Source organism: Penicillium macrosclerotiorum (genome assembly GCF_028827735.1).
Source record: "Penicillium macrosclerotiorum strain IBT 26536 chromosome Unknown utg000010l_segment0_segment0, whole genome shotgun sequence".
Taxonomy (NCBI): Eukaryota; Fungi; Ascomycota; class Eurotiomycetes; order Eurotiales; family Aspergillaceae; genus Penicillium; species Penicillium macrosclerotiorum.
The window spans coordinates 1,416,831-1,429,717 of record NW_026643089.1 but is presented as its reverse complement, the minus strand read 5'-3'; the positions used below and the strand labels follow the sequence as shown (position 1 = coordinate 1,429,717).

Below are 12,887 nucleotides of genomic sequence, written 5' to 3'. Positions count from 1 at the left end.
GCGAAAATGGAACGGGTACTTCAAGGTGGTATGTAGGCAGCTAGGTCGATATAGAGAGATCCTGAAAATCAGCAGGGTCTAATAAGTAGAAGTAGACATCAGGGCCCACGTCGGGCCCCCGATGGGCCCCCAACAAAGCTCATCCTTTGCGTAAAATAAAAGGTTGGCATTCATAAAGGCGCTTAATAATCTTAATCAAATAAGTTACTCTTTTTAAACCTCTGTTATGGTTCTTCCTATAAGGTCTTGGTAATCTATAGTAGGAAGAGATGCACCAGGATCCGCAGACACTCTCAAAACTGTACATTGTCATTTGTACTCCCCAACAGCAACCCTTCCACTCCCAACACAAACTCATATTTACAGCGTGAACTGACGACTGCCACCTGCCAAATGATTACCCATGACCAATAAAAAGCCTTACGCAAAGTACGGCTCCAACGTGGACATCATGCCCGTATATGCCGTCCCGCTTGGGGGCTCCAGGCTGAAGATATACGTGCCCCACCATGGCCCAGCCGCCCACCACATTGCGCCCTTCCACACATCGGTGTTATCCGCCAGATAGTCCAGCATCCCTGTGATGGCCGTCTTGCAATCATCATTGACGCCGCCCGCAAACTCCCCCAAGATGCCCACTTTTCCATTATCCTTGAGCCACTGGGTCGCGCTCGTCACGCGCTCCTCCCCTATCGTCGTCGACACGCATGTCTCGCTGGTCCCGGATCCGTCCGAGTCCAGATACTGATGCATCTCATAGATGATCTTGTCTTGCGGGTCTGTCAGATCCTTCAAGTTGTCATTCACGTCTGTCCACGTCCACGCCCCTGAGTACGAGTTGCCCTCGACGAAAATGTATTGCGAGGTTGCCCCCCCGGCGCGGATCCCGTCGATCGCGGCTTGGTTCAGGTCCAGGACGAGGGTCTGGTCCATGTCATGATATTCGTTGTCTGGGAATGGGAGCGTCAGTCACACCCCAGTGAGAGGATCAATGCACATTGCAAGAAGAATCCAGGCCTGGTTATATACTTACTCGTGTCGAAGATGACCAAGTCGTTCGACTTGAACTGTCCTGCGACATTCTCCCAAAAGGTTTGGAAGTCCGAAGTGCTGGAGATGATTTCACCATTGCTACGGACCAGGTGGTTAATCCAAGCTAAATTGCAAACTGCAGCTAAACGGGCCATGTGGTCGACCTACTATCTGCCAAAGTTGTGGGGATCGATCACAGCATGCGCCCCGGCTCCAGTGATATAGTTAACCACCTAGTAATATTTTTTGGATTCATAAGTCTCGGTATCATCATTCGTCACAGCTTTCAGCCCCGAGACACAACTCACTGTTGTCAGGTTGTTCAAGTAGTTGCTGTCGAATGAGCCCGACAGGCTATCCGGAACAAGACGCTCCATCAGAAACGTGACCCGGAATATATTCATACCCTGGTCAATCAGGGTTTGAATCGTGCTAGTATCGGGGAAGATGTAATCGGTTCCCTGCCAGGGTGATCGAATGAGCTTATACCCATTGTGTGACAGCAAGTGATCAGGCGGCAGCAGTCATCATCTCACATAAACACCCGGAATATTAGCATTGCCGAACTCGGCGCCAGACTCATTTGCACCAAACCCTAGAGTTGATCAATAGGTTAGATTTTTCTCTCTCCATATCTAGCAATTCTGCCCATATACGAACATTCAAAAGCAGAGGCTCTCTTTGATATCTTCTTGGCAGGTGCAGCCACTGCAGAGCCGGCCGCAGCAGCCAAAAAGAAAAGATCACTGAGTCTCATATCTAATATCGCAGGATCAAAGAAGTGACAGTCCAAGATAATTCAATTGAGGGCGGAGAACAACGATATATTAGCTCCCTGATTCGGGGCGTAGGGTATCTTTATAGCAGTCCCCAGCAGTCCTGACATTTTCCCGTTACTCATTCTATCTAGTCATCTAGTGACGCATGATCCAGCAATTGGTTCTACCGAGTACCCAAAACAAAGACGGAGTCGAAAAATGACACGGAGTAGGAGATGTCAGAGGTCGCTGAACGGCTCTTCGCGCTGTCGATCCTTGATCCAGGACAGGACCTTAGGTAGTAGTGAGAGGAGGAGCGTACGGAGAATTTGTCCTTATTTCAAGGCTCGTTGCGGGGTCAAGGGGTTAAATTATTATGGGAGAAGTAGGTTCCGTTCTTGGCCAGGTCCGGTTATGAAACGGCACCAACTCGGATGTGTATTCTCCAGGCCAATAACAGGCAACGGTTGCACTTCGTATACGTGTGATCGGCTTCCCCGCGAAACCCCACCCAAGCTTTCTTCAGGCACCGGTGGCTTGAATTCTGCAGCATGTACTCTAATCGGTTGAAAGGAAGTCCGGGGTACCCCGTGGCGCTTCAGGAATCGATCGACACTTGGAGAGTGGGCACCGGTACATTCAATGACAATATCAGGTGGGAATTTGGAAAACTACGTAGCAGGCTTCAGAAAGTTGGGTGTGGATCAAAATATCAGATTTTTTAATCAGATTTTATGAATGATATTCAGAATATGGAATCACTTCAAGCCGAAGTCTAGGACGTGTCAGGTACTACAAAGAGACGCGGGTCGACGGCATACTTGAAACAGGACCCACCATAGCCTGGAATGATTTATCCCAGACCAAGTCAGCGATCATTTTTCTCAATAAAGATTATGTATCTGTATAGGTGAAGCACTAAAACAAGATATGAATTCGTTACTTGTCCTAGAAGTCTGTACAACCGTTTTCGAAATTGGTCAATCAAACTACCATCCACCCAGAGGTTGAAGGTACTTCTTCATATCAGCCGCTTGCAACCTGTGATACTTCTGTCCCGGATGGTAATTATTCCACCAAACGCAGCTTTCTCCGTCGTCATCGATGCAAGTTGCATCCGGGTATCCGTACGCGGTGGGATTATCCAGAATTCCGGTCATGAACGTCCAGGAATCATAGAGAACTGTTACCACCTACAATGAAAAGTCAGCTTCTGTGTTAGATAATGTATCTAGCTCAGTAGACGCACATCTTTATGGTTGGTCTTGAAATCCTTAATCATGGCGCTGAGTCCATTGTTGAAGACAGTAGTCCACGCCGCATGCAGCTCGGATACACTTTCTCCCTGATCGAGGATATATGGACTCCGACTGACAGAGGGAACATTGAGGAACAGGAATTTGCGTCCCCCATCGGAGTAAATTTCCTCAATGAGCGACTTGTACTGAGCCATCAACTCCGGAACGATAACACTGGCATTAGTGCTCGAAAAGTCCCAGCCCACACTGCGCAAAGTGGTTAGCAAGTCAGCTCAAAGCATGAAAGTAAGGCATTGATGTCATATACTCGTTGATTCCGATCCAGAATCCAAAAACGCCATCACTAGAGGTCCATGGCGCACTGGATGGCTTTTTGCTGTATGTTCCTTGAAAGTCAGCCACTTGGGTGGTCATGTCCTCAACACCAGCGTTGATGATGGAGTTGTCAATAGTCGCGCCGCCAACGGCCAAATTGTAACTGAGGACTAGAGAGGCATTGTCCACAGTTGTCAAATACCCGACCCAATTGATACCACCTCCTGTTGCTCCAGTTCCTAAATGTCTATTGTTAAATGTCTACCTACTGAAGGGATATTCCAAAAGGAAGCTTGCTTACCCAAGGTGGGGTTGCCCATTGGATTCGAAGCCGATGGTTGTGTGCCTTGATCATTGAAACTGGTCATAGTATATGAATCACCACTGTAATAGTCAATACCATATCCACAGATCTCCTCTCTCTGTAGACAAAGCCTTCGCTCACAAGGTGAAGAAATATGTTGTTGAGGCCCGATGCGCCAAAGGCACCGCAGCCGCTGCCGCAGCACCAGCAAGCACAGGAAGCAAATATCTCATATTGAATTGACCTCGAAGAATTTGAGTGATGCAATCTGATCGTCGCGATCAAAGCCTCTCTTTAAATATAACAACTTTGCCAGCCACTTTATGAGTTGCATGTATACATGTTTCTTGTATAGCCCAGTTCGTAACGGAGACCTTTCCGAATGGGGATGTTGCCGCTTCAGTGTGGATTGAGGACCCCTTCTTGCATAATTTAATCTGCACGGGATTTCGTAGAACAGACTGACTTTTTACGTAGCTCATCAAAAATTCCGGAAAAGGGGTTTAAATAATCGACCCATTCATCCTCCGATCGGGCTGTTTTTAATTTTGCTTTGCTCAGCCATAGTGGTATACGTTGGAATGAAGTCATCGGTTGTAAGAAATCAAGATGATATTTAGGTCACCAAATACCATCAAAGAAATAGGATTTCTCATCTACTTTTACGTCGTCAAGTTGACGCGATGATTTTGACAGCCGTCTCACCAAATATAGCCTCTACATACCTACCGTAGAGGGTAATTACACCAGCTTCATCAAAACTATGTCTTTTCAAGATGTCCTTCCTTCTACAACACCAAGATACGGGTACGAGAGTATTCAGCAATGCCTCGATATTGTGGAGCAAGAGCTCGACCGATTTGAGCGTGAGGAATACACAAGATCATGCAACCCCTACATTATAATTTATATCGAGGAACGTGACTTCCAAGAGTGTTTTGTCAATTCCGGAGAGAGGCTCCTGACGCTATCATGGGACCTTTACGACTACACATCTCAAGCCACTCTGTTGAAAATGGAATCTCGACCACATGCAATCGTTGCTAGTATCTTTGACCCTATTATTCTTGCGTGGGCCCAAAGAGCGGTTGATACACTTCTAGTGCCTACAAGTACAGCGAGTGTCCGGGGATCGACAAGAAATAAACGACCAGACATTTTCTGGACACCAAGAGATCCACCAGGAGGGAGATCTACCAAATGGCCAACTTTAGTTGGTGAGGTAGCGTACTCTGAACCACGAGGGAAACTCATCCAGGATATGGAATTCTGGCTTAACGAATCTCACGGCGATGTCAAAATAGCCCTCACAATCACCATACATGCTCGAGGCCGAATTAGTATCGAGAAATGGAAATTCGATCGCTTAAATCGTCCGCGCCCTGTTCAAAAGATCGAGATTGTCCGCAATCCAGCGCCAAACTGTCCAAAGGTCAACGGGCGGCTTAAGATCCCGTTTCGCGATGTTTTTCTTTGCGAGAAAAGAGGCACAGAGGCTGATTTGGTTTTTACCGAGAGCGACATGGAAAATATTGGCAGATATGTGTGGGCTTTCCAGTCCGCTGATTAGGGGCGAGGCAAGATATCGGCGTTGGGTCCAGAGTCCTGCATGGCCAGACCACGGTCTCATTGCAAGACGACATCCAGCATCTCTATACCAACACCGGAGAGTATCAACTTGCCGTACAAATCGCGGGGAACCCCTGAGTCGGTCCTTGTTTGGGGTCCTGATTCCTTCAAAAAGCCCAATGACGAAATATCAGCTACGGCACTGTATTGGTCCAATAGGAGCTCAATATCGATGTTTTTCGTGTCTTGATTTTCAGCAGAATCCACGGTCACAGACCAGACCTTCACACGGTGGTCATTACCGGAAGTCACAATCTTGAGTCTGGTAGCATCACTTTCGGGACTGGTTTGCCCACAAAGAGCTTTGAGAGTTGTCACCCCTGCGGTGTGGGCATCTGGAATAGATACTGTACTCAGATGAGCACTCGTATCAGAACTTGTGGAGGCTATGTTCAAAAGAGACACCGAGATAGAGTTATCGTCACTCCCAGCTAGAATGATGGCAGAATCATTAGCGAGGGGCAGCAGCTCCATTGCTTTAATGCTGTTCGAATGAAGCCTATATCTGCTCTCACAAGTGATACTCTCTGGAGACACAGCGAATCCCTCGAATGAATGTTTGGATTTCAGACCCGAGAAGCCAATAGTGTAAAACGGTTTCAAAGTGCTGGTCAAGTCCCAAAAAGTAATATGTCCATCAGTTGCGGCCGTCACAAGGCTGACTGACGATGAGTTCACCCAAAGGTGGGCTTGAGTCAAGCAATTTGTCATATAGGTGCCCCGAGCCAGAAGGGTGAATCGAAATCCTCTTTTTGGCGAGAAGTGGAATATCTAGGTTCTGTTAGCTGCGTTATTTGACCCTATGTAACTGTCCAAAGATTCTCACCTTGATTGTTGAGTTGGAAAATGCTAGGCAAAAGAGAAATGCCTTTCCATTATCAACTTCCTCCACTTCCAGTACATCGAAGCTGGTTATGCGCAAATCCGAACTGGCGTCATCCTTCGGGCTAGAAGCTAGATGGACAGTCGCCATGCCAAATGTTGGAATCCAGCGTACTCCCCAGACAAAGAATTCTTCGAATGCGGCACTAGTGAAAATATATTGACCATCTTTTGACCAGCTCACTTGTTGTACTCCGGATGTATGGTCGTCAAGAACACATAAACATTCAAGATGGCCCCATGGCTTTGTGCTTGACATATTGAATGGCCGATATATGCGCACAGTAGTGTCTTCGCTCCCAGTCACAAAAATGGGTCCTTGGCCTTGGAAGGTGTTTAAAGTATCCATGGTCTTGATTTCGCGCCCATGACCCCCGGGGTGGAGAGCTCGATTGAAATCAGTCCGAATGCGACGACTGTGTAATTCTTTCCCATCTCTCCAAAGCAACAATCCGTCTTTGTCTTTTGTTGGGGCTTGGAAGTCCCAGCCTCTTCGCGCACCCGCAGACGGAATAGATATAACATCCGTTTGCTTAGTCTCATTTCGCAAAACAAAGCTCTGGGCTCTGCACCCATAGACGAAAAGGTCACCACTGTCATCCATATATACACCTTCGAGATGTGGCCCAAGGGCAGAAGAAACCCGGTGTATTGTTCGAAGAAAAACAACGGCATTTTCATCCTCGCCAACAATCAGTTCGTGAAGGCAGTAATTTCCATCACGCCCACAAGTCATTAAGTACTCTCGTGTTGAGCCGTCTTCTTCTGTAGAGGAGATAGTTCGCATCTGGCTCGTAGTATCATTACCGTGGACACGCCGATCGTCAAAAAGAGGCTGGGAAGACAATCCAAGGCCCGCCGTTTCAAAAACAGCCACGCCGCCAAGCCTTGACCCCATAACCAAATATCGACCATCATGCATCAATGATGCAGAATGAATGCGGTATGGCGCCTGTGGCAAACTAAACACAGTTGCGTCGGCTCGCGGAAAATTGCTGTCCCCACCGGAAACGGTCACCAGTGTAGCCTGGTTCTCTCTTGAAGAGTTCTCGGGAGAATATGAAGCCAAAAATGAGAATTTTTCAGACCGTGGAGTGGTGTCAAGGACAATTAGACGAAGGGGTCGACAGCCCAAATGCAGGAGATTGCTTATTGATTTGTTCCCGTGGTTGTACAGCCTCACCATTCCTTCAGTGCTGCAGACCAATGCCAATCCTTTCTGTGGAATTCCCGTTATCACTGATACTGAATGAAGAGTATCTGAATCGCAGATTGTTTCCCATGTCACGTTGAAACTCTCCTCCATACCCACATATCCGAGGACAAGCTCGTTACGCAGTGACTGGCCAATAAAACAATCCGGAGCAGTGAATGCAAAAATCTTGCAGCTTTCAGGATCTGCCGACTTCTTCTTCGAGCCAGATGGACTCTTTGCCTTTGCTGATAATGGTGCGTTTTCATTGACAGAGAAGCATTTTAATGCTCCATCGGCTCCTCCTGTATAGATGAATGTCTCGTCTCCTTTACCATAGAGGTCGAGAGACCATATATGCTTTCCAATGTGATTGGTGATTTTGGCTGTCTGATGAAGTTGATATTTTGTGGCGCCGGACGATGAATCCCAGCTTAAATTCCATAGAAAACAAGTGCAGTCCTCACCGCGACTCACGAGACCCACGGTAGAGGATGAGTTTGATCTCAATGGGCGAAATATCACGCTCCAAATACGAGCTGCGTGTCCGTATGCTTTGGCCACACACGACTCGTCTATATCATCTGCAGAAGCTTCACGAAAACCGGTGCTTCGGAGCTCGAAGCCATCAGAAGAATAAGGGGAAGGATCCGCTGACGTTTTGTTCTCACAGTCCGAAATATCCCATATTCTGATGCTTCGGTCATCACTGCAGCTTGCAAGGATCCGTCCAGGCTGTCCATTCTTCAGAGCCGGAATTTTTGGTGAAATGCGCACTCCGAAAATCGATCCATCATGGCCAGTGAAGAAGTGATGAATAGAAGAGACCGCCTTGGATTGAGAAAGCCCACTTTCACCCAAGAAGCAAGACCAGACTATGATTTCACCAAAGACAGTCCCTGCAGTAACAAGCACATGAGACGCTGAGAGCGCAATGAGATCAGCGGAGAACAACGAAGACTTTACACTCGTTGCTAGCTGATGGACTTGAATAGTCGAATTATAATTTGCATAAGTGCCGTATTTAAGCCTCATTCTCAGGATTGCATTGTTGGCCGTGACAAGGTATGCTATATCCGGTTGAGTTTCAACAGCTGCACAGCCACTCATGATCCAATCTGGAGCCTGGAGCTCCGCACTAGAACGACGAAGAGTAACCTCCTGGCTCGGGTTGAGGAGAAGATCGATGCATCGTAATGAGCACCCTCCCCAAGCTATAACTGACACATGATCAGGCTTTTCAATTGTTTGCAGTTGATGAGGAAGCACAAGAAACCCATGCACATTACTCCGGTTGAAGACCCGAACTTGAGCAGCAACATCTCCAGTACGGTCATCAACAACCCGAAAGAAAGGACCTTGGCCCTGGAAGACAAGTATGTTCTCACGCCATTGAAATGTCTTCAGCGCTGTAATTGGCAAGCAAGCATCGACATGCTGGGCTTGAGTGTCAGCGAATGACTTTAATGTGCGGGGGCAGGGTTTGGAGATGTTGCCGATTAAGACCAACCTCGAGAGAAACCGACATATCCCGAGAAGCTTCGTGCGTGGAACAATTACACTTGCTCTCACGCTCACTTCCAAGCAATATTCGTTCAGCCAATTCCTTGGGAAATAGATCGCCTTCTCTCCCAAAAGTGCGCCTGCCACCAAAAAAATGCTTATCTAATTTTGATGCCCGCACTAGTCCCCAAGTAGTATAATACAACACGTGACTGCGCGCCTCGCAACGCGGCGAACCGAGCGACTGACATAGATCCGGAATGAGTCGAAGCGATTCCAGAGCCGCAACCTCACCGCGTCATGAGTCTTGCCCCAGCAAGCCACTCGTGAGCAAGCTTGCTCACAGCGCTCAGTGTCAACTGAATGGTCACTTGAGCTAAGAAACAGCCATGGGTGTCACCGGACTCTGGACGGTGGTTCAGCCTTGTGCGCGGCCGATCAAACTTGAGACTCTCAACAAGAAACGGCTGGCCGTCGACGCGTCCATTTGGATTTACCAGTTTCTCAAAGCCGTGCGGGATAAAGAGGGAAATGCGCTCCGTAATTCGCACGTCGTCGGTTTCTTCCGCCGGATATGCAAGCTGCTGTATTTCGGAATCCGGCCTGTCTTTGTCTTCGATGGCGGGGCCCCAGTCCTCAAGCGGCAGACGATCGCGGCTCGCAAAAAGCGACGCGAAGGTCACAGAGAAGATGCGACCAGGACTGCGGGGAAACTACTTGCGGTTCAGATGCAACGATCCGCGGATGAGGAGGCAGCTGCGCGGCGGCGAAATCGGAACCAGCCCCTGGAGAACGAGGAGCCCATCCCCGATGCTCCGGTATACGTGGAAGAGGCTTTCATGAATGAAAATGAGAAGCAACAAACACGCAAGTTCAAGAAGAAGGATGCATATCATCTGCCGAACTTGGATGTCTCGCTAGAGGAGATGGGCGCTCCCAATGATCCTCGAATCATGTCTCAGGAAGAACTGGAAGAATATGCACGGCATTTCCACCAAGGGCAGGATATCAACCTCTATGACTTTTCCAAAATCGACTTCGATAGTCTTTTTTTCTCAGTCTGCCCGCGACAGATCGATACAACATTCTGAATGCTGCAAGGCTCCGAAGTCGACTACGAATGGGTTATTCCAAAGAACAGCTTGATACTATGTTTCCGGACCGAATGGCCTTTTCAAATTTTCAAATAGAACGAGTTAAAGAACGAAACGACCTAACGCAACGACTGATGAATATCAATGGTATGAATGGGGAAGAGGCGTTTTATAATTCTGGACAACGGATCGCAGGCGAGCGCGGCAGGGAGTATGTCTTAGTCAAAGATAGCCAACACGAAGGCGGCTGGGTGCTTGGTGTAGTGGGGAACAAGGAGATGGGAGAAGAGGATAAGCCCATTGATGTCGACCAGTACGGGCTGCCGGAGCCAGTTTCAGAGTCTGATGATGCTTCGGATGACGATGAATTCGAGGATGTACCGATTGAGGGTCTCAACAGGTTACCCAAGCTTCCTTTTCTGCAGGAAGGTGTCTTTGATGAGTCACTTCAACAAGCACATGAAGATTCCGATTTGCAAAAGGCACTTTTTGAATCCACCACAAGTGCAAACCATGCACAAAACGCCGAGGATGATGCCCTTTTTGTTCAAAATGATCAAAATATCCTCTTTGGCCGCCAACCCCAGGAATCAGGCCTCTTCGAGGACGAAGAAGATGACGAGCTCAAAAGAGCCATCACCTTGTCCATGCAGCCCAATGAGGATCATCTAGAAGATATGCCTGACATCTCCATCAATCAACCTATTAAACCGGCAATCCCTCCGGAATCCCTGTCAAACCTCACTCCGGAAAGTGATGACGAGGAAATGGACTTTGCTGCTGCTGTGGCAAAGACAAAGGTCGTCAAGAGACCCGCGAATCCTGAAAATCCGTTTTCCGGCCCTCTTCCTTTCGAATCTATCACACTGCACAAGAAGGCCAAAGATACTGGCCAGTCCCGGGAAGTTGATGATGATGCGGGTGGTTTTGTGAAGGAACCTGCCCAGAAAAAGAAACAAGACCCTCTCCCCCCGTGGTTTGTTGGCGAGCGACTGAATGAGGATTTCATCGTTGATCCGACATTTGATACGACGGGAAATGATCAGAAGGAGGAAAATCCTGATCACCTGTTCCTTTCCAACCGTCGATCACCAGAAATCATTGATGTTGATCAAATGTCAGAGACAAAAGAGATCATTGATCTCGGCGAGGAACCAGTTGAAACGCTGCCTGAGTCTGCAACATCTACGGGTTTAAGTATGCAAATGGATGAAGAGAAAACGAAGGGTGATCTTTCTATTTCTACGACAGGATTACTGAACACACCATCCCAGATCAAAGCTTCTGAAAAACAGTCCCAAAAAGAACAGACACCTGTCCCTGATGAAATCGATATCCAGAACCCAACTTTCCAAGCCGAGCCCTCCCCAGAACCAGAGTTTGAAGATGTTCTGGCGCAACAACCTACGGCTTCGGCTCCGGCTCCGGCTCCGCCCCCTGAGATCACTGTGGCTATGAACCAATATTCCAAACTCCAAGAAACGTCCACTCAGCCTGTGCTTGTGGAGGTAGATGATGACGAATTCAGTGATCCCGAGGACGAAGAGCTTCTGCAACAGCTTGCCGCAGAAGGAGAGGAGCACGTCCGGTTTGCCAGGACTCTCAATTCCGATATTCTTCAGCAGGATGCGTTCGACTACGAGCAAGAGCTGAAGCAGCTACGAACCCAGCAACAGAAGGATCGTCGGGATGCCGATGAGGTGACGCAGATCATGATCAACGAATGCCAGCAGCTTCTCACTCTCTTCGGGCTGCCATATATCACGGCCCCCATGGAGGCCGAAGCGCAGTGTGCCGAACTGGTCAACTTGGGCCTGGTGGACGGGATCGTCACTGACGACAGCGACACATTCCTGTTCGGCGGCACCCGGGTCTACAAGAACATGTTCAACCAGAGCAAATTCGTGGAATGCTATCTGACATCGGACTTTGAGAAGGAGTACGCGCTACACCGGCGCAAGCTCATCAGCTTCGCTCACCTGCTGGGCAGCGATTACACAGAGGGGATTCCGGGCGTGGGACCAGTCACCGCACTCGAGATTGTGACCGAATTTGGCGACCTGGCCGAGTTTCGGGACTGGTGGACGCAGGTGCAGATGGGGGTGACCCCGACTGACGACATGCACCTGGCCTTCCGAAAGAAGTTCCGCAAGAAGGCGTCCAAGATTTTCCTGCCCCCGTCATTCCCAAACCCGCACGTCGACGAGGCCTACCTCACGCCGGAGGTGGACGCTGATCCATCACCGTTCCAGTGGGGGGTTCCGGACCTGAATGGGCTGCGACACTTCCTGATGGCCACCATCGGCTGGAGCCAGGAGCGCACCGACGAGATCCTTGTCCCAGTCATCCGCGACATGAACCGGCGGGAGCAGGAGGGCACGCAGTCCAATATCACGCAGTTCATGCAGGGCCCTCAGGGGGCCGGAGCGTTTGCGCCCCGCGCCCGGACCGGGGGTCCGAGTCGCATGGAGAAAGCGTTCGGTCGCCTGCGTCAGGAAGCACAGGGCCGCCGGGGATCGGAGCCCTCGCGCCAGGCCGTGGCCGGGACGGATTCGAACTCGGGCAAACGAGAGTCGTCCCAGCAAACCAGCACGGGTGCTGTTCAGGGGACGGCGAGTAAAAAACGGAAAACTCGCGGTTCCTCGTGAGCAGCGGGAGAGCCTGCACGAACCTGTGGAGAGGGAGGAGGAGAGAGAGACAGGCAAGGCAAATCATATATTGGAAGGTCGGCGAATGCCATGGTCTCTTTTCGTGAGATATTGGAATATCGTATATATAATGTGTATTAATGTGTGTCCATGTGGTTATCCTCGTGATCTCTGGGTGTTCTCAGTTGTCTCAGCCCGTGCTCGTCCCAGCTGGCTGGGAAGTCCGGGGGTTCCAACGGAGCCAAATCAAACGATCCGCGGGCCCGCCAAA

At 49.3% G+C, this 12,887-nt stretch overlaps 5 protein-coding genes across 5 annotated transcripts; 2 read left to right on the top strand and 3 right to left on the bottom strand.

Annotated features, from left to right (window-relative positions):
- Positions 1-420: 420 nt before the first annotated feature.
- Positions 421-1,789, bottom strand: N7462_010154 (glycoside hydrolase family 5 protein; the record flags this gene model as incomplete). The annotated part of the gene is made up of 6 exons (XM_057081868.1): positions 421-950; positions 1,034-1,131; positions 1,201-1,265; positions 1,341-1,514; positions 1,569-1,627; positions 1,693-1,789. The coding sequence occupies 6 exons, from the start codon at positions 1,787-1,789 to the stop codon at positions 421-423; spliced, it is 1,023 nt and encodes a 340-aa protein (XP_056928908.1).
- Positions 1,790-2,779: 990 nt separating this feature from the next.
- On the bottom strand, positions 2,780-3,901 carry N7462_010153 (SGNH/GDSL hydrolase family protein; the record flags this gene model as incomplete). The annotated part of the gene is made up of 5 exons (XM_057081867.1): positions 2,780-2,983; positions 3,040-3,295; positions 3,357-3,603; positions 3,666-3,748; positions 3,810-3,901. The coding sequence occupies 5 exons, from the start codon at positions 3,899-3,901 to the stop codon at positions 2,780-2,782; spliced, it is 882 nt and encodes a 293-aa protein (XP_056928907.1).
- Positions 3,902-4,431: 530 nt separating this feature from the next.
- N7462_010152 (uncharacterized protein) lies at positions 4,432-5,238 on the top strand (the record flags this gene model as incomplete). The annotated part of the gene is made up of 1 exon (XM_057081866.1): positions 4,432-5,238. The coding sequence occupies one exon, from the start codon at positions 4,432-4,434 to the stop codon at positions 5,236-5,238; it is 807 nt and encodes a 268-aa protein (XP_056928906.1).
- Positions 5,239-5,294: 56 nt separating this feature from the next.
- N7462_010151 (tRNA (34-2'-O)-methyltransferase regulator RTT10) lies at positions 5,295-8,811 on the bottom strand (the record flags this gene model as incomplete). Its single annotated transcript, XM_057081865.1, has 2 exons — positions 5,295-6,068; positions 6,124-8,811. Coding segments are annotated over 2 exons (3,462 nt in total), but the record flags the coding sequence as incomplete, so codon positions are not given.
- Positions 8,812-9,263: 452 nt separating this feature from the next.
- Positions 9,264-12,616, top strand: N7462_010150 (ssDNA endodeoxyribonuclease RAD2; the record flags this gene model as incomplete). The annotated part of the gene is made up of 2 exons (XM_057081864.1): positions 9,264-9,918; positions 10,065-12,616. The coding sequence occupies 2 exons, from the start codon at positions 9,264-9,266 to the stop codon at positions 12,614-12,616; spliced, it is 3,207 nt and encodes a 1,068-aa protein (XP_056928904.1).
- Between the last annotated feature and the right edge of the window lie 271 nt (positions 12,617-12,887).